The sequence below is a fragment of the Nilaparvata lugens genome, chromosome 10 (assembly GCF_014356525.2).
Source record: "Nilaparvata lugens isolate BPH chromosome 10, ASM1435652v1, whole genome shotgun sequence".
NCBI classification, from domain to species: Eukaryota; Metazoa; Arthropoda; class Insecta; order Hemiptera; family Delphacidae; genus Nilaparvata; species Nilaparvata lugens.
Genome location: NC_052513.1, coordinates 30234092 through 30257735, shown reverse-complemented (window position 1 = coordinate 30257735; position 23644 = coordinate 30234092). Strand labels below are relative to the sequence as shown.

The following is a 23644-nucleotide window of genomic DNA, read 5'->3' as shown; positions in this document are numbered from 1 at the left end:
GTTTTATTTTTTCTAAACTTATATTAATTTGTTATTAACTACATTCTCAATGAGGGTAGTCGATACAAAAATGATGCTGAACAAAATTTAGAAGCATTTATAATGATATACAGCATAATAATATAGAGAAATTTAAAAAATCGCGGCATTTTATCTTTAGTATCGATGTTTCGTGTCAACTAAAATAATATCGATTTTCAATTCGACAGTCGATTGTCTCCTATCAATTTATCAATCTCAGCAAAAAGCGACAGAAAGCTAATAATTTATTCATCTTCCGATTTTGCAGATTATTTTAGATTAGTGTTTCATCGTTCTTATTTTTTGGATAATCGCATTTTTGAATGTAAAAGGATCAAATATCTATAGCTAAATGGTTGTGAATATGTGTGTTCAGTTTTAATTGTATTATTTTTCTTTTGCAATCATAATGAAGTTAGTGAACGAAAAACGTCAAAGTTTGGTTAGGGCAGGTCAATTTAGGTTATTTCCTCTTTCTGTTTTTTGCAAAGATTTAATTACAATTCATTGTATAGAAACTGCGGCTTTAATAATGTAAAATATGTATGATAGTCCTTGATTTGATGAGATGCTTCCGTTTTGGAAAAAGACACTACAAAAAAACAAATCACCCTTATCATCTCCTGGGAAAAAAGTAAACGGGAGTGTAGAATCTCCGGTTGAAGCCTCAAAATTCTTTGAACCGTGCTCCAGAGGTCCACTTTTCGACTTCAAATATGATAATGAAGGTATAGGAAACACGTTTCATTCAGCTTTGTAAGTAAGCTAGGTAACCTTTAGTTTAGCAAGTTATCTAACTTATCTGCAGTAAATCAATCTATATGCTGTAAGAGCCCTAAGTATATATTATTATTACACTGTTATAGCCATTTATAGTATAAAAGCCAGATAGTATAGACTAATCAAATAAATCTGGCCGTAGGCCTATATAATATCAAATCTAGGCTAATTGATTTTTTATATCTGCTCATAGAAGTAAATAATAGAGAATACACTTATATTATGGATGTATTATTATTATTCTGATTATAAAATAGATAATATATGTGCTGATGTATATTTAAGAATGAGTATGTAGGAATATGTATGTAGGAATAAGTATACTTAATACCTTGATTGATAAAAGAATAAATAAAGAAGAAATAACAATATTTTTTTGAAGACCGCAGTGGCAGGGATTCCAGAAATTCTCAGAAGAGAGAATGAAAAAAAAAGCATAAACCAGAAAGGCAAAACAGTCAAATCGGTTATGTCAATGATAAAATAAATACCAATCAATTGTCTGGAAACCTTGAAGTCGTGTTGGTCACCAAGCATAACGAGATTGGAGTAGTTCTTCTGAAGCTTCCCAACCAATCTGGTACAGCCACCTGTCCACCCTCTTCCTAAACACTACCAAACTAAATGCCTCTGCTTCCCTAATCACCCCTGGCACATTTCTGTACAAGACATGGGCCAGGTATGAAGGATTTGTCAATTCAGAGCCGTGAGTCAGCTGAGGTATCTCAAAGCTGTAATTGGATCTGTGGCGAGTTGAGTAGCTATGGTTAACTGTTTCTCCCAGAAGTTCAGTTTTGTATTTTTTTATGTGGATCAACAAGGATTTAATAAAAAGTTGTCTAACATTCAGTACGGGAAATTCGATAAACAATTGTCTTGTTGGGTATCTAAAGTCTCTCTTTAAAATTGTTTTTATAATTGATCTTTGGGTGACTGCGAGAGGCTCAATGACTGAGGAGGAAGCCCCTCCCCAAGCTAGAATTCCATATAGTATTATAGATTGGACATAGGCAAAGTAAACTACTTTGCACTGATCCACACTCAGAACATTACTAAGCTCTGAAAATGCGTGAAGCAGCTTTCTGAGCCTATTCTTAGCACACTGGACATGTTGTACCCAACTCATCTTGGAATCCAAGACAACGCCCAGGTATTTGTAATGATCAACGCGCTCAATCATACTACAATTACATCCAGCAGACCTGGGATTATTACAAGAATGCATCGTTAGTATTAGAGAGCCTGGATCAGCTTGATTTCTTGTAACTATTGGCATAAACTTCGTTTTTTCCACATTTACTGTAAGGCTATTGTGATCAAACCAGTTCTTTATTTTTGACAAATCAATTGAAGCACTCATGTAGGCCTCCTCCCAAGTGCTCCCAGTAGACACTAGTGCTGTGTCATCAGCAAACAGATACAACTCACCTTCAACTACTAATTTTGACAGATTGTTGATATAGATTAGGAATAGCAGTGGCCCAAGGGTGCTTCCCTGGACTACCCCATACTCAACATTCTCTTTATCACTATTTTCACCATTTATGCAAACTGATTGCTGTCGATTGTGAAAGTAACTCTTAAACCATCGGAGAGAGATATTTTTTATCCCCAATGATTCAAGTTTTTTTATTAAAATTCTCCTGTCAACTGTATCAAAGGCTTTTGCCAAGTCCAAAAAGGTTATCAGTACTTTTCTTCTTGATTTAATACTACTTGAGATAGCCCTAGACATATTGAAAAGAGTATCAGATGTATTTTTGGACTTTTGAAAACCATACTGTGAGTTGGAGATGAGATTGTACTCGTTTAAATACTTAGTCAGTTGTATTTTTATACACTTTTCGATTATTTTAGATAATGTTGCCAACAAAGAAATAGGTCTGTAATTGGAGAATATGCCTTTGGGGCCTGATTTATAAATAGGTATTACTCTGGCTGTTTTGAGAGCGCAAGGAAAGTGTCCAACCAGAATGCTTAAATTGACTATATGTAGGATAGGATGTATTAATATGTCAATATTGTTTTTAATCACTCTAGTAGGGATTCCATCACAACCTGGAGCTGATCGCCCTTTCAAACTCTTCACTACCTCCTCCAATTCCTGCCTTGAGACCGGTTGCAGTTGAAATTCAGAGTCCGCAGCATGTTCATCATCTCTCACTACTGGTGCATCCTGGGTTATTATAGAATTTGCTAGGTTTGTCCCAACTTTGGCAAAATATTGATTAAATTGGTTGGCAATTTCTTTAGTTTTTTGAGAGTCGATGACTTCACCAGGGCGGGAGAATGCACTAACGGGGAATGATTTACTATTATCTATACGACCTGAGATTTCGTTTATAACCGACCAAAATTTTCTAGGGTTACCAGTCGCTTCTTCAACTTTGTTTTTGTAATAGTTATACTTGGCTCGCTTGATTGCTGAATGTAGCATATTTCTATATTGAGTAAACTCATTTCTAAGGAGATAGTTAAATGGTTGTCTATTGAGTTTTTTTCTGAGTTTATCACGATGTCGAATAGAATTTACTAGTCCAGCAGTTATCCATGGTTTGAGTTGAGTATTTCTAGATGAAACTTTTACTTCATGTGATTTTTCGGCAATTATGTTTTGTACCGATTCAATGAAAATATCTGTTGCATTGTCAACGTTGTTTTGTTCAATGACTCTATTCCAATTGTGACTAGAAAGTGTGTTCCTCACCTTTTTCCAGTCTGTTTTAATAATGACTCCATCTGTATTAGGCGGCTTATGAGTTTTTGTCGATAATATATTCAAGCAAATAGCATAGTGATCAGTAACCGAGGACTGCAGAATAACAGAAGATGCATTGAAGAACCGCGGAAGCTTGACAAAAAAGTGGTCAATACAGGTGCCGCTGGCCGGCCGTGTAACCTTGTCAATACAGGGCACAAATCCTGCGTCACTCAAAATATCGATATAATGCTCCTCAACAGAGCCAGGGGCAACATTCAACGTATCGCAATTGAAATCACCTGCCAGAATTCGGACGACACCTGGCGATTGTTCATTGCAATATACGTTTAACGCGTTTATGAATGTAGTTAGATTAGTGCTGGGGCTGCGGTAGACAGCTAGAATTTCGCATGCCGCCCCCGCCCAGGTAAAGGTGAGAGAGAGACAGGTGGCCAGACCGCCCAGTACCAGTTCATTGCAAGTGACTGGAAGTCCTTCATCGATGTAGACCACCAACCCATCGCTCTGGTTCAGATTATTGAATGATCTAAAAGAATGGTAACCTGAAATGTTAATTGGATGGCTGTCGTCGTTAAGCCATGCCTCAGTTAATATTATGCAGTTAAACTTATGCCCTAATCCCTGTAATACTGTTAAAAATTCGTCAAAGTTACGTCTATAACTACGTATGTTCTGATGAATGACCGAGAAGCCCATGCCACTGCCGTTTCCCATAGAATCTCTATTACTAAATTTACCATGAAAGTCAAATATATCAGCACACTCTGTGCATCTTATTAGAGATACATCAAGTTCATCAAACGATTCTCTTATCATCCACCTTCTAGTGCCTTATGATCGGCATCCCAACGTGACAGCCGTTATTTATAGTAATTATTATAGTAGAAATGTAACTATTTCGTTTCACTAATTTAACATGTTAAAGCAGGAGAGGAAGAAAAGCGTTACTACTATTTTTATGTTTTTCTTTTAGATGACAATAACCCATAGATGAAAAGAAAATTATGTTGAACAAAAAAGAGTGAAGGCTTGAATAGGTCAGCGGTCTGATAAAATAAAGCCCAAGCACAGATTGCAAACTTGACTCTGAAGCAATTTCAATGCATCTTGCATTGCACAACAGAGACTAAGTTCGACTATGTTAATTAGTTTTAAAATATCAAAATTTAAAATTTTTAGTTTAGGCATTAGTTTTGAAGTGTAAATTGGACTTTTTGAAGTGAAAAGTGGAATCTAACCTCCTTTTTGGAGACTTTTATTTGTAAAAAATTTGGGAGAAGACAGTTTTGGGCTATGCCTGTTGTCTTTTCCCAATCATATTTTAATTATGATTGTGATTGTGAATAAAATAATTAAAATAAAATGTTTACCTATTCATAACAACGTAAAAAATCATAATTTCAGCTATGACCTATGTTAAGATAAACAAATTTACGATGCATAAGTTTAAGACAAGTTTGGTACCTATTATATATGTGTGGCATAGAAAAAAAAATATGTATAGCCTATCAGAGACTAATGGCATTACGATATTATTCATGGTTATTAATTCATCCATTTGTGGAATTTGAACCTACAATATTTGTGAAACACAGTAAGCTTAGTAATCTTAATTGAGCTGTGGTAGCACCAGTGAGGATAGAAAGAGAGAGCTACTCTCTGGGTAGCACCAGTAAGTGCTTACATTGCTATTCATTCATTCACACAATGATATGATATTTACATCCTAACTAAGCGTTTTATAATCAAGTCACCAACTATATAACAGCAGTGTGAGAGCGTTCAACTGCAGGCCACATACGAATATATATACATATATATATATATATATATATATATATATATATATATATATATATATATATATATATATACACATACACATACATACCTGCATAAGCTGCATATGCTGTATTTGTATTATTGAAGCTAAATTGCCTACTGGGCTCAGAATTACTTTGAGTAATTCTACTGTAGGAACGTGGGAAACTATTCATGAGAGATTGATATAAATATTGTATCTGTCTGCCATAGATAGTTGGCGCTACACTTCTTGATGATAGTATAAAGAGGAATATCGACAATAATGCAATTACTATGACCTAGAATTGTGTGAATATTGCGAACATTGGAAAATTGAAGGTCCCTTATAAGATCATAATATCGTATATTTTAGTAAATTCAAGTTCGGAAAAACAAACCACGTCTGGTTCCGTATCTTCTCCAATCTACGATTCTCAGATTGCCGCTATTTAGTAGTCGCAACAACTAAGTAGAAACAACTCTCTTCATTCAAAAGTAGCTTTTCTATATTAATGTACTTATAGTGTAGCCTAATAACTGGGTGATTCACTTCTATTTTGTTATAAAAAATGTCATAGAGTTGAAGATATTAAGATGATTATAGATATTAGAATATATATATATATATATAATATATATATATATATATATATATATTATATATATATATATATATTTAAACATACATACACACATACATATATAATAATTAGACTATCAGAATAAAACCTAGATATTTGAGTTCATAACTTGAAGGATGAAAAAAAAACAAATAGAGTTCTTATCCTAGGTGAGAGTTTAACATAATCCAAAGTCCAGTCACAGTTTAATTGTATAGAAATTATAATTGTTGTACTCATCCTCAGCCCGAGGCGTCGACGCTGACGTTGACCGACGCATCTGTCGTGAAGTTCTCCATCTGCTGTATAGTTTTGATCAGCGTGATTGGTGCTCCGGACTCTGCAAATGGATCCTTTATCCCTGTGAGCGTTATAAAGGCACCAAGCGCCTCATTTTACTTACATAACTTGAATCAAGCTCACATCACGATTATTTTTTATGTCATAGTGCCGGCTGTAGAAAAGCCGGTTAAATTTTAATCGTGTTCAATTCCACGAGAACCAATCAGAGAAGCAGTCTTATCATAAACCGAAGGCCTTCTTTGATTGGTTCTTGTGAAATTAATCATGGTTAAAATTTAACCATCTTTTGTGTAACCGGGGAAAAATTTGACTTGGTGTATGATCACATTTAATGCGTATATGTGCAAGTGCACGTCAGTTTATGAATGAGCCGATAAACAGATTATGAATGAGCTAACATCTTTAGCGTGTTTTGGAGGCATCTGCGGAGCATCTTTGATGTGCCAATTCATGGTTCCTGGCTATTCGATTCCAGCTGACCTATAATACCTTCAGCTTCATCCATTACCCACAATTGTGGGATCGATGGCGTCAAAAAATCAAAACGCGTACAAACACATGAAAAAAACTGTAACAGTTCAGATGGCAGTGATCTAGTGCTCACGCTCTCAATAAATATTCAAATTATCACCCATAAATTCGTTCACACTGTAGTATACCTTCGCACACAGTATGAGGACAAAACCAAAGGATCATCTACAGCTTGTCTCAAGAACTGTTTGATGCTCAAACTTCAGTGAAGCTGATGGGCTTTGTCTTGGACAGGAAACTCAGCTGGACCAGTCATATTCAATAGGTAACCAGCCGACTCCCCGCATTTGCTTTCTGCTGCTCAAGATGAGGGACCTGGTGACTGAGAAGTACCTTATAATGATGTATCACGCCCTCTTCCATAGCCACATCACCTATGGATTGCTCACGTGATGGGGTCTTTCGGCGGGGGCTGCTGACGTCCTGAGACTGCAAAAGAGGTCTGTAAGAATCATAACAGACAGCAACACTGCAAGCCCATCTTTGCTTGCCTTGTTGTGCTGACGGTTTTCAGCCATTACATCCTCCTGTGCTTTGGTGTATGTCAAGAGGATACAGCATACTCTGGCTGCCCGTAGTGACATTCACTACCACAACTCCAGGTACCGCGAGCTGCTGGATGTCCCCAGGAGACGTCTCCATTGTTCACAGGCCAGTTATAGAGTTTCTGAATTGAAATTCTTTACCAAGCTGCCTCCTGGTGTGAAGCAGTTGGATGAGGCCGCCTTCAGGAGAGCCGTCAGGAAGCTGCTTTGTCATAAGGCATATTATAATGTGAATGAATTTATGAGTGATGGTTTGATTTTTTTTAAAGTGGTCACTGTTTTATCTGCCATCTGAATAGTTGTGTTATTATGTGTATTGAAATCGAATTATATGACGACATCGTTCCCACAAATGTGGGTAATGGATGAAGCAGAAGGTATTAAAGGTAACAAAGTCACGTTGTGAATTGCATTGCTAGTACTCCCACTGAACGCAACCAGTGCGTGCGTTTAGTGTAATTGTTTTTGTTTTTTTTTTGCTCTTTCTTTCCATAGTTTGTTTTCTATCTGCGCTTTTGGTCATGCATAGCCAAGCGTGCACTTGCACATATTCGCATTGAATGTGATCACCCTAAAGTAAATGTTATCAAATATTATGATCTTCCAGCTTTACACTTGGTAATTAGTCATTGCTTAGTAACTAATGGTTGCTCTCTGGTGTCCCTCTGTTAACCCAGACTGGTAGCCTAATGTAATACCTGCCTAAGTGTTCAAACATCTTCAAGCGTTCAACTTATTTAATTCAGTTTATCAAGAATTGATATTGTGAAATTTCTCCTTAATTGAAAAACACAGTTTTATTTTTGTCACATCCACATTTATTAGATTTGTACAGAGGACTGCAGTTTTATGTTTGAACCAACGCACCACAGCTGAAGATAAGTTGGTTTCAAATTGAATCTGCAGTCCTGTGTACAAATCTAATAAATGTGGATGTGACAAAATAAACTGTGTTTTTGGAGTAGATTAAATTTAATTTTGTAAATTGTTTAAGAATTAATGTTTTATTCATATGCATTCAATTTATATAGGAAACATTTGTAGGATTATATATGATTTTTGTCCTCAAACTGATTTCATGTAAATAAATAAAATGAAAAACATTTAGTGCCGGTTGCACAAAAGCCTATTAAATTTTAACATGATCGAATTTCACAAGAACCAATCAGAAAAGCCTTCTTTTCGAAAAAGCCGTATCTGATTGGTTCTCGTAGAATCTAATCATGATCAGATTCATGTCATGACTTGATTAGACTAGCATGCTATAACTTGATAGACTTTTGTGTCTAGGCCAACGTGTTTTTCAACAGATGTGAAGAGCATTAGATTAGCATGCTTTAGATACTGAAATGGGGGGGTTGTCGAAAAATGTTGGGCCGCTATAGACTCTACCTTGTGGAATTTGATGAGTGGGGTGTGTTATCTTGGGTTTTTGGTCCTCTTTTTTCGGTTTCGGGGGGGGGGTACAACCTAGAAACCCTCCTTCGCTACGCCAAGGTATTAAATTAGCATGATTGTCATGACTTGATAGGCTTTTGTGCAACCGGGTCAAAGTATTCTTTAAATCTATACAGATGTAAATTTTTTTATCAATTTTTACAGACGTGCTGCAACAAAAATCGCGACTGCTGCCCACGTTCCGCGATGCTCTTGACGACAGACTGGCGCAGTCGTTCTTCATGCAATACCTGGAGGCGAGAGGCTACGCCTCGCTGCTCAACGCACTACACGATCTCAAGAAGCTTCTGAGACCAGCTCAGAGATCAGCTGTGAGTCATGAGGCCGCAACAGCTGTGAGTGGGTCGGCAACAGCTGTTGGCCGAGGTGCCATCACTAGAACTAGAAGCAACGATGCGGTGAGCTTGGTGAGCGAAGGGAACCTGGCTGGCTCGGCGAGAGTACGGTGCGTCAGTGAGTCCGGAGATCAGCCCGCCAACTCCGCTAACAGGATTTGGCAGAGGTTCGTCTTACACTTTCACTTTTTCTCCGAAAATCCACAGTGAATAGTCAGTAAATTGAATAAGCTTGTTTTTAAAATATCCTCTGATTTTAGATGTTTTTGTCTTTCCCTATGATGAAAATGACAATAGGACCTTTGAGAATTATGTGCTCTCATTCAGCGTTCACCGCGTATTATGCCATCACGCCTGTAATGGAAACTCTGGAATGACAGTGTAGCCAGTCTTGGGAAAAGGCAGAGATTGCTTCTTAATGTTTTTTCTTCAGTTTATACAAGTTATTGTTGTAGGCCGTGTATGGTGTACCTTGCTTCTGAAATACCCCCGTACAAGATCAAGAGGGTACAAGATCCATGATTACCATATGGCAATGCGTTCACATCAATTGAGCAAAATTTCTAGTAACTTCCGACTCCACAGTGCTGCCTGCTAACATTCAAAATGTGATTTGCAATTTATATGGAGCTGTTGCAAATTTGAGACTAGATCATTGACCAATAGATCGACGAGAATGCCAACATGGAGAAACGGTTTGCTCCATGGTCTATCGCTTATAGCTCAGATTCATGCGTCTGCTTCTCCCATTGGACGGATGCCGTCTTGAGGAGTCGATTCCGCTTATATATAATTCACCCTATTTATTTTATTTTAAATAAAACTAATAATAAAAAAGATTTTGAAAAAAGTAATATTCATACTATGCTCCAGCAGATTCCAAATTTATTTCATTGTTCTGTGACAGGTATTTGGCAGAAGATGCCCAGGAACATATTCGAGTTCCGGAGGAGCTTCGTAGTTGTGTGCATGCGTCAAGGTCACACCCTGACGCGCAAGAGCACGCACTGCACAGGTTACACGACCATGTACAAACTACCCTAGAAAAAGAGTGAGTACGGTATTTCATAACCAATGTAGCTCATTACTTTATCCTCCCTGTAAAATTCCGATCTTGATGTTTTCAGATGTCTTGTGTATTTGTAACTTGTTTTGTATTTCCTCTGTGTGTGTTATATGTGACTGTGTATTGGTACTGTGATATACAGTATCCCAGTTTTCTCTCTGCATTACCGTTATTCAGTTATTTCACAATTAAATTGCAAGAACAATCATAGTATTTTTTTGTTATATTCTTCGTCCAGTGACCACCTGTGAAAGGGGTATAAGAACTTATCGACTCATTTTTAGAATTCAATTTTCATCAGAACTAATGTAGGGTTGGAGTCGATTGTTAGATTTCTAGCGAAGTGGTCATTGAACCAATAAATGAAATAAAGGTAACTCTTCACCAGCTATCTCTTCAACTCTATTCTAAATATTTCCATCTCGTAAGGCATAATAGAGTTGCCATACTCTTAACCCCATTAGTGTTTAGTTTGGTTGGATACTGATCACCTTTAATGCCTCCCCTACACAGTCACCGAGAGTTCTGACATCATGTTTTCAACATCTCCGATAGACATAGATATAGTGCCAACTATTTTAATTTTAGTGTTTTGTAATTTGTATTGAATTTATTCGGTCAATCTTTTCAGCTTGTGGAACGAGTATGTGTCGAGTGAATGGCACGTCAAGTACCAAGTAGAAGTGCTGACTAGCAGAAACATTAACCTCGCCGATATCCTACATCACAATACGGCACTTACGTCGTTCATTGAGGTAAAATGAAATATGATTCTCTCAGAAGATATTTAAAATATTATTTATCTATACATTGATACATACAATATCATTCTCAACTATGAATGATTGAGAAAGGAACAACAGACTTGAAGCCCAAAACTGTTCAAAATTTAGATACAAAATTGTCCAAAAATAGGTTATGTTTACACTTCATGATTTTTGTCCAATTTTGTGTTCAAAATATTTATAAATTAGGAATTTATTGTTGAATTTTCAGTTCGTTTCTTCAGATGCGACTGTAAACTATCATGATATTTCTGCAGCATTTCATTGTCTTGTGAGAATCACGTTATAAAGTCAGCACCTGATTAACAGATTGCAACTGAGGTCTGCTCTGTCATTAGACAGAGATAATAGCTCCATCATTTGTTGTGTAGTTGCTCTGTCATTAGACAAAGCTAATAGCTCCATCATCTGTTGTGTAGTTGAGAAGTTGATATTGTGGTAATTATTCATATTGAATGAAAAAGACTGAGAAGTGTTTTTTGACAATTTTGTTTTTTTTTTGTGGTTTTTTGACGATTTCTCAGTCCTTTTCATTCAAGCTCCATCATTTTTTAGCTCCGCACCATTGCTAAATTGTTTGCAGGCTGTGTAGAAATATAATCAACTACCAGAATATCTGAGCTCAATAATTATGAAAATGTAATATCAAATCATGAGATGATTTATTTTCTTGGTAAATTTTATATATTTGAAACATAATTGATCATTTTAAAAATAATATTTCTTCTATCTCAATTATGAAAATATATGATTAAGAGTCGGTTTCCATGCTCGGGATCTAGCTAAGCTCTAGACTTTGAACAGTTGGAGTAAGAAAATTGGCTTTCAGAAACGAGGCGTAGTCGCAGTTTTTATGATACCTAATCTTTATTTCCTCATTTGTATAATTGGAAACGTTTTTCCTTGACGAAATGAAACATTCCTAAATAATTCAAATTAGCTGAAACTTTACATTATTTTCTCTTTAATTTTTAAACGTAGACTGCGACTACACACCGTTTCGGAAAGCCAATTTTCTGACTCCAGCTGTTTTTAAAGTCTAGAACTTTGCAAAATCCCAAGCTCGGAAACCGGTGTTATATATTATTTTAATATATTTTATATATTATTATAAAAAACAATAAATTTTGAATTGAAAAAAAAAATTGAAAAAAATTGACTTTATAACGTGAATATCACTATAACACTATAGCTATACATGTGTTTGCTTGTATTATTATTCTATTTTATCTTGCAAAATAAAATCAAGTAAGTTTATAAATAAGTAAATTGTGGTTCATAATTTTTCGTGCATTAGTAAGTAAAATATATTGAATGAAAAAGACTAAGAAATTGTCAAAAAACCACAGATTTATTGAGAATTAGAAAGACCGGTTTCGGTTATTACACCATTGTCAATCTCTGATAGTCTATCTGTGGTAATTATTTATATTGAATGAAAAAGACTAAGAAATTGTCAAAAACCACAGATTTATTGATACTTGTGTCTATTGATACATAGTCTATCAGGCCGGTTTCGGTTATTACACCATTGTCAATCTCTGATAGTCTATCAGACCGGTTTCGGTTATTACACCGAAAGTCTCTGATAGACTATCAGAGATTGACAATGGTGTAATAACCGAAACCGGTCTGATAGACTATGTATCAATAGACACAAGTATCAATAAATCTGTGGTTTTTGACAATTTCTTAGTCTTTTTCATTCAATATAAATAATTACCACAATATCAACTTCTCAACTACACAAAAAAATATTATTATAATTTGAACCTAGATTATTCATTTGAATAAGTAATCACAACGATATAATTCACTTTAGCTTTTAAATTATATGTTTAATTAAAAATAATTAACACTCGTGTTGACTAATTTATTTTTTATTGTAGTTCCTGGAGCAAGAAGGCTGTCAGTACATCATAGAATTTTGGCTGGCGGCAACAAACTTTGAATCTCTCTCGCAGTGCGACGACATCGATCCTCTTCAAGCTCAGAATGATGCTATGATCATCTATGATAAGTGAGTAAACTTTTTCCAGTATAATCTACTGTGAATCTTCTTTTCTTCTTAGGTTTTTCATAATCCTTCTCATTTCCCATGCAAAAACCTTGATAATTGAGTATTAGTACCATATTAATGCGCCGTTATTGGGATGATGATATATCCATAAGTGAACAGTCGACCTATAAAAACGTTTTGACTGTCACTTGATGCCACCGTTTAATTTCAAACTTTATTGTGTTGTTCATTAATATATGAATTGTAAATTGTAAGGTGTAAATTGTGTTGAAGGTAAAACTTTTAATAGGATAACTTTACTCAGGTAAATCTGTAAGTCATCAAATAACCACTCTGAACGATTTGAGCGTTATTGTACGATTCGAACGAATAATGTATTCATTAAATCAATAACAATTTTGTTGCGCACAGGTTCTATTCAACCATCTGAACTACTTTATCATTGTAAATTTATAACTTTGTCAATGCACATTAATTGGCATTTAAAACAAAGAAATGAATGAGAATCAAGTGTTTCAACAATTTATGTGGATGTTACAAACAAACAATAATTGAAGGAATCTTCAGTTGATGCTGACTAAAGTTAGTGCAAGTAATTCACGGAATCTTGAAGCATACACAATAAAATTCTTCTTTTATTCACATGTTTCAATAGTTTTATAACATCCAGTCATTTTTTCGCTTCTTATTCTACTTTATCATTTAACTTTTTTATGTTTCTCTCAGTTACCTCCCTCTGCGAGCTCCAATTCGAAAATTTATTTTTTTAGATTTTTGGGTAGTTCTAATTTCACAAAATTCAATCTCTTGGTTTCTTCAGTTCTTTAGCATCCTACATCTTGTATTCTAATCTTAATCTTAAAACTAATCTCTGTTTCCCTTGGTCGAATATTTATATAATCTCTTCCCAAGTTCAATGAGTGGAGAGGCATTTTGAATGAATCCAAGGTTCTGAATGAACTGTAGCTGTAAGGAGTGAGTAAGTCACTGGTTTTACTACATCCAAGCTCTTGTTCTCCTAATTGACAAAAAAATCATGTTGGCAGATACCTGTGTCAAATTGATTTTCTAATTTGACAACAACTTGCTGTTGACAGGTACCTGTCGCTGCAAGCTCTGTGCCCTCTGGGCGTGGCGGACTCAGTGCGCTGTGATGTGGAGCAGAACATCTGTCGCGAGGAGTCCCTCCGCCCCGCTCCCGCCTGCTTCCGCCCCGCGTTGCGGTTGGCGCTCGGATACCTGCAGACGGTTTGGTTGCCCGCATTCGTCTGCTCGCAGCACTATGTGGTTCGTAACAATTTACTAGTAGTAGTTTAGCAAGTTTTAGTAGCATTGGAACAGATTAGCAACTAACGCTTGGATACCTTCAAACAGTTTGGTTGCACACCTTCGTCTGATATCAGCACTGGTTTGTAACTTTTTTGGGGTATTTGGTAGATTCAACCTGATTATATTGTATCGATAAGAAGCTGTTCCAGAAGATATGTTGAAAACATAAAATAATTGAGAGTAGTTTATGAGCTCTCCTGTAAACCTCATTTAGTACAACTGAATAGAAAATTGATCTCTGCGATTTTTGCTTTTATTAGCTTGAAATCGATTCTCATATCTCTCATCATACTTTCGATTACCGACTCACAAGCCTGGAGTTGATGTGGGTATCACCCCCGCCAAAATAAATTTGGAAATGAGATTCTCCGAGAAGTGTATTTTTAATATTCTACTCTCTCTTAAGATGTGAGATTCTTCTCTGGGAGATTTAAGCGTTACTATCGAGATGTTAAGACTACAGAAATGGGCGTTAATAGTAACGGCAGGGAAATCAATCAGAATCAGTAGTCTACCGATGTTCAAACAATTTCAATACTGTCATTATTTAATCGTAAAACATTTTTGAAGCAGTTTGTTTCTTAAAGAATTATTCATTTATTGTACGAAAACTATAATAATAATATAATTATGACATTGGAGGAAAAACTAGGCTGAGCCTGTACTTATTTCTCTCCAAAAATGTTGATTAAAGTTAATGTTCTCCAAATGATAAGGTAATGAAATCACACACTGCTTCGTCACTTGATTTTCGGTCCAGGAGTAATGATTTGAAAATTTTGAAGGTTAACATAATACTTTAAATACTTACTTACTTACTTATGCCGGCGCTACAGTCCATGAAGAACCTTCGCCTCCTCCACAATTCGCCTCCAATCGTTTCTTGTCTGGGCTAACACTCTCCACTGCATCACTCCCATCACACGCAGGTCGTTCTCTACTTCTCTCAGCCAGCTCCTTCTCGGCCTTCCTCTTCTTCTTGCACTGTAGAAGACCTCTCGCATGAGCTTCTGCTGGGCTCTCTCCTGTGGCATCCTCTCTACATGCCCAAGCCAGCTTATTCTTCTTGACTTCACGAATCTGACAATATTCTGCCTCTTGAGTAGGATTTCGATCTCTTCATTATATATGATCCTCCAAATCCCTCCTTCATTTCTAGGGCCATAGATTCTTCTTATCACCTTCCTTTCAAATACTCTCAATGCATGAGTGTCCGCTGCATTTAGAGTCCAAGTTTCGCAGCCATATGTCACGACAGGTCGTATCAAGGTTTTGTACATTTTCATTTTCGTTTCTCTGGAAATAGCTCTCGATCTTATTAATTGCATATTGGCAAAAAATGCTTTGTTGCCAAGCATTATTCTTCTTTTTATTTCTGGGGATATTCTATTCCCTTGGTTGACCTCTGCGCCAAGGTAATTAAACCTTTCAACCTCTTCAAAGGAATACTCGCCAATATCCAGCTTTCCCAGATGTCTTCTTTCTACAGCTGTCTTTTTCATCTTCATGTACTTTATTTTTCCTTCATTTACTCTCAGACCAACCTGTCGTCCTTCTCCCTCAATCACCAGAAAGGTTTCTTTCAATGCCCGATCACTCCTAGCAACTATCACTATGTCGTCTGCATAAGCATGCACCTGAAAATACTTTAAATTATCACACTAAATTAAAAACTTCAGAAATATTGTAATTTTTTGAAAAACTTGAATACAAAATCACACACCTACTCTTCGTTTGATACATATATTTAATACCGGTGATTCAGTTCACAGCTATGTAATCATAAGAAGCTGCAAAGCCTGAGGGATGCTTCTTATCATTCTACTCTTTATGAGCGATTTGTCAATAATCTCAGGCAAAATTCTCTCCAATTATAACCTATACGGTTCAAAAAACTCATAGATTTAAACAAAAAGATAGATTTCAATAAAAAAGGAAGTTATTAGAAACATGTTATTGCATAGTAGAGGAATTCAGAGCTCTGAGGAATTCCGATGAGTAACGATCGAAATATATGGTTTTGTTAATGACGAAAATTATTTCTGAAAGAAATATTTCGCACTTTGCACCTTTAGAGTTCCCAGCTTAAAGGCGAACGCACATAAAGACAGAGAAAAATCCCTCCCCAGGTTTTTGAATTTTGCAACGCACACAGTCGTCTGTCTGTCTCAATAATGTCTACTCACGTCTGCATGCAGAGGTTTGATTTTTTATCTGTCTGCTGCTGTGCGCGTCAATTCAAATTTGCTATTTATAATGCCACACTATTTATTGATATAATTCGACCAAATGTATTGTTTTTTCTACAGTATTCATCTACAGGTCTGCACGATCACTGAGCTAAATAAATAACTGGAGGTTTTAGTGGCTAGAGCTCCTATACCTGACACACTTTCCTTTTAATTTTGTAACTTATGTTTCAAAGGAACAAATAATCAGAATGGAAGACGTTGCATTGTTCCAGGTTCTATTGGCGGAACTGCTGCGTAGTTCTGGCGGTGTTGGCAACAGTGGGGCAGGGGGCAGTTCTGCGCATGCGCACAACGCCAGTCCGAGTCCGGCTTCCAGTGTGACCGATCTGAGTGGCTGCGGGGAGGGGGCCGCCATGCTCAGGAGGGACCGCGACCCCGACTCCATATGGAAGCGGAGGAGGCAGGCTTGGTAATCAGATTTTATTGCTCAAATCAAATTAGCTTTTATATAATACTTGCAGGTAACCCGTGCTCAGCAAGGGTCCAATTAAAAACTTGACATAATGGAAACCTCGGTAAATAAATAATCTATACGTATTTCAAGTTCATCAGTTCAGTAGTTTAGACATGATGATGCGTCATTCGTGAATTTCCTATACCGTACGTGTATAGGCCAGTCCTTTCCTTATTATAATAATAGATTAAATACTATGACCCCCTGGGTTGGAGAACTCAGGTTGGGTAATCAGATCTTATTGCTCAAATCAAATTATCTTTTATATAATACTTGCAGGTAACCCATGCTCCGCAAGGGTCCAAGGTTAAAGCCTTGACGTAATGGAAACCTCGGTATATAAAGAATCTATATGCACTTCAAGTTAATCAGTTCAGTAGTTCATACGTGATAATGCGTCATTCGTGAATCTCCTTATCCCCGTACGTGTATAAGCCAGTTCTTTCCTTATTATAATAATAGATTAAATACTATGACCCCCTGGGTTGGAGAACTCAGGTTGGGTAATCAGATCTTATTGCTCAAATCAAATTATCTTTTATATAATACTTGCAGGTAACCCATGCTCCGCAAGGGTCCAAGGTTAAAGCCTTGACGTAATGGAAACCTCGGTATATAAAGAATCTATATGCACTTCAAGTTAATCAGTTCAGTAGTTCATACGTGATAATGCGTCATTCGTGAATCTCCTTATCCCCGTACGTGTATAAGCCAGTCCTTTCCTTATTATAATAATAGATTAAATACTATGACCCCCTGGGTTGGAGAACTCGCTCAAGAACTGTTGTATTGTAATCGATGAAACCCGCAACTTTTAATTATAAAGAGTTGGTGAAAATTATGAAAACTGCTAAATATTTCTTTTACAAGAATAATTTAACAGTAGGTTTCATTGGGGATTCTATTTGAATGAATAAGATATCCAGTCTTTTTTCATTAATCACTTATGCTTTTATTGCAGTGTCAATATTAGTGTATTTATGTAGGTTTTTATTGTTGCAGTGGTCTTAGTATTGGCAGAATAGATCAGCTGGGTCGGTTTGAAACAGACATGGAATTGGGCTCCGATCGAAAGTCAGGTAAACATTCAATCATGAAATCTTACTATCATTGTCATTGAATGTATTATCAATGTATGCAGCTATGAAATTTTGATTCTATTAAATTGATTTCTTCAATGTAAATTTTTCAGCTCCAAAACAGTCATTCAATCATTGCTATGCAACGTGCATTATCTCCTATCGTACATAATCTAAATATTGCATAACTAAGTCCAGGGATTTTCTTTTCCAAATCTCCATATTGTCTGCAGCCCTATATAAAACATTTGACTTTCAACCAGAAATACGGTCATGGACTGCAATTTTGAAACTGGTACAAAGTACATAATGTATAGCTATGATAGGATGACTAGGATGTACGCCATCAAGCAAATTTGCAATATACTTTCATGCAACCTGTGTTTGCCACCTGAACAAGAAGGATGGACATTTTCCAAAATCACGTTTCGGATAGCATTAACCTCCATCCCAATAGCAGAGACAAAAGAATATCGTAGTGGTATTCTTTTCTCTATGCTAATAGTAACCATCTCTGAAGGATCACTAACTGGAATAAGACATTTTCTCTGCCCCACCCTGCATTACATCTTAAATTTTAATATTTTTGTTACTAATATTGAAAATTAATAGAGCACAACACATCATTGAATACCTACCTGCATTACCAGTGGATTATATTCACTGATTTATAGGTTTGATACTTAATAAAAACTTGGAAACTCGATGTAACTGTCAAACTAATAACCTTTTCTCTTTTTCAGAATCTCGAATAAGCAGAGTAGTGAAGAAACTAGTGAACAAAGACGAAGGAAAGGTAATTCCATTTTCATCAAACCTCTTTCATCGAAACTCCATCATAATGTGAAATTGTCCATGTTTTATTAACATGTCAAATTTGTTTTGTATTTTTAGTAAAATTGAGATTTTACCATCAGCTCAACTCGAATAATAGGTCATTCGCATAATTTTTAATTCATTGGAAAGTTTCAGACTCGTACATTGTCTGTATACGTGCTCGTATTCATACTCGTGTATTGTTTGTAAAGATGGCGTCCGTCCCTGATAATTATTGAGTTGAAATCTCAACAAATATAATGCTATAGTCCGAGAGATATTACTTTTAACATGGAGAGGAGAAACCGATTCCTCCTTCCACAGTTTGTAGCAATGGTCAGAGTAATGGAGAGGAGTGCACAATTGGATGTTGACACAAAAGTAGGAAGAATGCTGCTATGTAGTGGGAGTGATTAGTAAAAGAAAGAGCATCGGGTCTCTCTGTCTTCGAGAAAGAGCCGTGTAAAAAGTAATATTTCTCGGACTATAGTCTTTTTATTTCATTTAATTGATAACCACGACTCATTGGTTTGTATTAAATCGTGGTTGTCAATATGACCGTACGTACCGTACTGTATTATTCATTAGTTCATTAGCCTACTAATTTATAGTTTGGTGAATCAATGCTTTTGTAAGTCTTAGCGAATATTATTGATAGATTGTTATATCTTTTCATTAATTTATTTTTGCTTTGCATTTCAGGCGCAAGAAGACATGGCATGGCGTATAGCCGAGATGATAGTCAAAGATGTGACCGACATCACCATGGGTGGAGGGGCGGGACTGAGCGACGATGACGATTATGACGTCACGTGACCGATGACGTCATCAACCCTCTCTCCTACCACCCCCATCGTGCTGCTACCATCACCCTCCGCCTCACTGTGAAGTACCTTCCAAAAGTTATACTATTATTATACAGATTAGACTTGCTGAAGTGATATTCATTTTATACAGTCAACATTTGCTGAATGGGAAGCATTGGTGTAGGCCTATGCGAAATGCTGACAGTTAAAACTGAATCTCACTTGTTATCTGGTGGAGGCAGTAGTTTTTTCAATCAAAATCTTATCGTATTATCTATGAATTTTAAGTCAAGTATGTAGCAGTTATTTTAAAATTGATTTACCTTATTTCACCAAATTAGATGTTTTTATTAATTAGCTTCATTATCATTATTAACTACTATTTCATAAATGTATGGTTGCGTTTATTATGTGTTTAATTGATGGTTCAAACCAACTGGTGATCTATCCCCGTTTAAACCATAATGGGCCACAATCATACGAATATTTTAACCCTTTAAACTAACAAATTTGAGTTCATTACTTGACAAATGATATTATGTCACAACAAAGAGACAGATTGCATTAATTATTGTAAAATAATTACAATAAAATATTACTAATTTGTATAAGAGAAGATGTTGTGGTAATTCTCCATAATTGAAATTATTATAGAATGAGGCGTTGAACCAACCTATATACAATTATTTTCTGTCTACTCAATATGGATATAGGAATATTATTCATAAGTTACAATTTCACACACCCAACCTGAAAAGGTTAAGGTAATAATAATAATAATAATAATAATAATAATATAATAATAATATTTTATTCTCAACACAAGTATAACAAAAACAATGTAATACAGTTGAAAAACGTCACAGATAAATAACATAATAACATAAAATATCAATCTTAAAATAAAACTCTAATAACATTTAACAATTCATTCAATTTAGATAATAATTTTTTCACTCTAACAAGAATTCGTCAACCTCATAGAAAGCCTTCTCACTGAGAAAATAATATAGTTTTGTTTTGAATTGTTTTTCTTCAACAATACTTCTCAAATCAGCCGGAAGTTTCGCAAAAAACTTTTGTCCCCTATAAGTAGGTGTTTTCTCAAATACACTCAGCCTTTGTCTCTCAACTGAAATGTTATTCCTTCCTCTAGTGTTATAGCCATGAATATCTGAGTTAACTTGGAATGAATTCAACCTATCCTTCACATGTAATATTGATTTGAAAATGTACAATGATGGAACAGTTAAAATACTTAGGCTACTAAAAGACTCCCGACATGTCTGTGGAAATTTGAGCCCTTCCAGGTATCTTATTGCGGACTTTTGCAGAACAAAAATTCTTTGAATGTTTTGCTTCGAGGTACTCCCCCATAATTCAATGCCATAAGTAATGTGGGATTCAATCAGTGCATAGTAGACACTTTTTGCTGTTGTTTTAGGCACCCGTTTAACAATATTTCTAAATGCAAAAAGTGACCTACTCAATTTCAATGATATCTTGTTTACATGATCCCCCCAATTAAGCTTGGAATCCATCGACAAACCTAACATGTTCACAACAGTACAACTTTCAATGTTCGTTTCACCAAGTGTTATGGTGGGGTGAAAAGGACGATACTTATAATCAAAGCTGATGACATGACTTTTGTTTGAATTTATAGTGAGGTCTGAATCATTAAAAAACTGCACAACCTCATTTGCCATGTTATTTACTAAAGGGGGAATTTATATAGCCTCATAGCTGGAAATCATAATGGCCTCATCTCAATAATTTCAAGTTTAAATTGGATATGATCTATGTTCTCAGATCATGGTTTTCATGCTATGAGGCTATATAAATTCATCCCCCTTTAGTACATTAGGTACCTTATTAGGTTGATTATGTAAAATTGTAACTTATGAATAATATTCTTATATCCATATTGAGTAGATAGAAAATAATTGTATAGTTGGGTTCCATCACCAGTACCCACCTAAATGTCATGCTAGATATAATTTTAATCAGACATTTATTATAAATGAAACATTACATGATCTCTGTCCTTATAGAAGTCAATTTTCAAAATCATTAAGGGAGATACAATCACTAGTAGGCTACCAACCCAATTTAAATATAAATTTTAATTTACAAACTATTTTCAACCTAATTTTATTGCATAATTATCATAATTTTATTCATCAACACAAACAATTTTCTATTTTACTTCCTTTTTAAAGCCTCAGCACATAACCTAAAATGAAATTTCCTGTTCCTTAAATAATAACAATCAGTGGCAGGTGAAGCCATGTAACCTAGTTCTGTAATTTAAATTGATTGGACAAACATAGTGGAACAAATAGTGGTATTATAATCATCAACGTCAACTTGTGGGATAGTGTCAAGCAACAGAAATAGCCGAATTTCTTATTATCTTTTATCATTGGTGTCATCTTCCATGTACTCATCACGAAATACTCATTCATTCTACCGTATGTATGATTATTTAGGATGTTGTATTTTGTAGATTCGCCACTATTCCCTCTCTTCTTTTTACTTCTGCGATTGCTAGGATCAACAATTCTGTCACTCACTTGATTGTTTTTACCCTCATAATTATGTCAACCTCATCCTTTTATCCATCCTCAAGCAAAAACCCTACATGGTAGGGTATCGTTTATGCTTTACTATAGCCACACTTTTATTATAAGCTTTTACTATGCCCGCCAAACACCCCTCCCCCCAAATAAAATCCATGTTGGCAATCTCACTAGGTCAGGTCTGAAGGGGGGAGTGGCAAAATTTTCACGCTATCCTAATGCTCAATATCTCAGCATTATTTGTTGAAGAATCAAATGATTACATCATTTGAAACATCACCCTCTCTTGGTGCTGTAAATAGGACATGGGAGTCGACGCCAAATCGCTCTTGCAGAGTGGGCGTTTAGAGACGCGTTTTCCCTAGCAAACACATTAATAGCAGCAATAATCGACAATTATGTCACTCATTTGGTTGATATCCTCATGCAGTTATTGATCTTCTTCTTCTCTATACCTAGTCTTTCCATAGTCCGCACACTGCATGAGAATGGCACAAAACTTAGTCAATGGAAACGTGCCATTCTAGAAATGAATGACAGTTATTGATGTTCAAGCAAAAACCCAACATGGAAGGGTATCGGGTATGCAGGGCGCTTTACTATAGCCAAACTTTTACTATAGCCGTCAAACACCCCTCCCCCCCAAATCAAATTCATGTTGGCAATCTCACTAGTTCAGGTCTAAAGGGGGGGAGGGGCAAAAATTTTCACGCTACTATCCACAATTTTCACAATGTCTATTCCTCATGCTCAATGTCAGAATTATTTTTCTCAACTACACAAAAAGTCAGCATTATTTATTTGTTCAGCACATATTCATCTTTTCTTTAAAGTTTAGCATCTTTTTCATGCCCTCAATTCTTTCTTGATTATATTGTTTCATCTCACAGCACTGCAAGAGAAGTGAAGGGCCATATGTACCATATTATCATTTCGTTCGTTCGTTCGTTCGTGTCAGGTGATTATACTTGTATTATATGCCTAAATTAGAATAGTAATCCACTGTTATAGCAGCTTCGTCATTAAAATTAAAGAGGTCTTGTCGATTGCATGCTGGTGCAAGACGGCACTTTAGGAGGTGGTCATCTGACTGGATGTCTCCACAGTCACAATAAGGATCATCAATCTGCCTCCAAGTAGTGCGGTTTTCTTTAGTGCAAGCACACTCTGCTCTAAGGCGGTTCAGAGTTTTCCATTTACTGTACGGTAGCTCTGCTCCTGCTGGCAGTTGCTCCCTCAGCACTGAGTCAGTGGCATCTGCACCCTCATGCCAGAGTCGAATTCTTTCTTGTGGTGCTGAGGAGCCCAGCTCCTGTGTCTCTGTTAGAAAGCTGCGA

The 23644-nt window shown here is 36.0% G+C and overlaps 1 protein-coding gene across 1 annotated transcript; it reads left to right on the top strand.

Annotated features, from left to right (window-relative positions):
- The first annotated feature begins 247 nt into the window (after window positions 1-247).
- LOC111056470 (A-kinase anchor protein 10, mitochondrial) lies at window positions 248-22896 on the top strand. Its single transcript, XM_039437181.1, has 10 exons — window positions 248-749; window positions 8928-9285; window positions 10026-10169; window positions 10816-10939; window positions 12859-12989; window positions 14087-14276; window positions 16783-16979; window positions 18027-18103; window positions 18847-18899; window positions 19622-22896. Exons 1-10 carry the CDS (start codon window positions 590-592, stop codon window positions 19733-19735), a joined length of 1548 nt encoding a protein of 515 aa, XP_039293115.1. The 5' UTR covers window positions 248-589; the 3' UTR covers window positions 19736-22896.
- The last annotated feature ends 748 nt before the right edge of the window (window positions 22897-23644 follow it).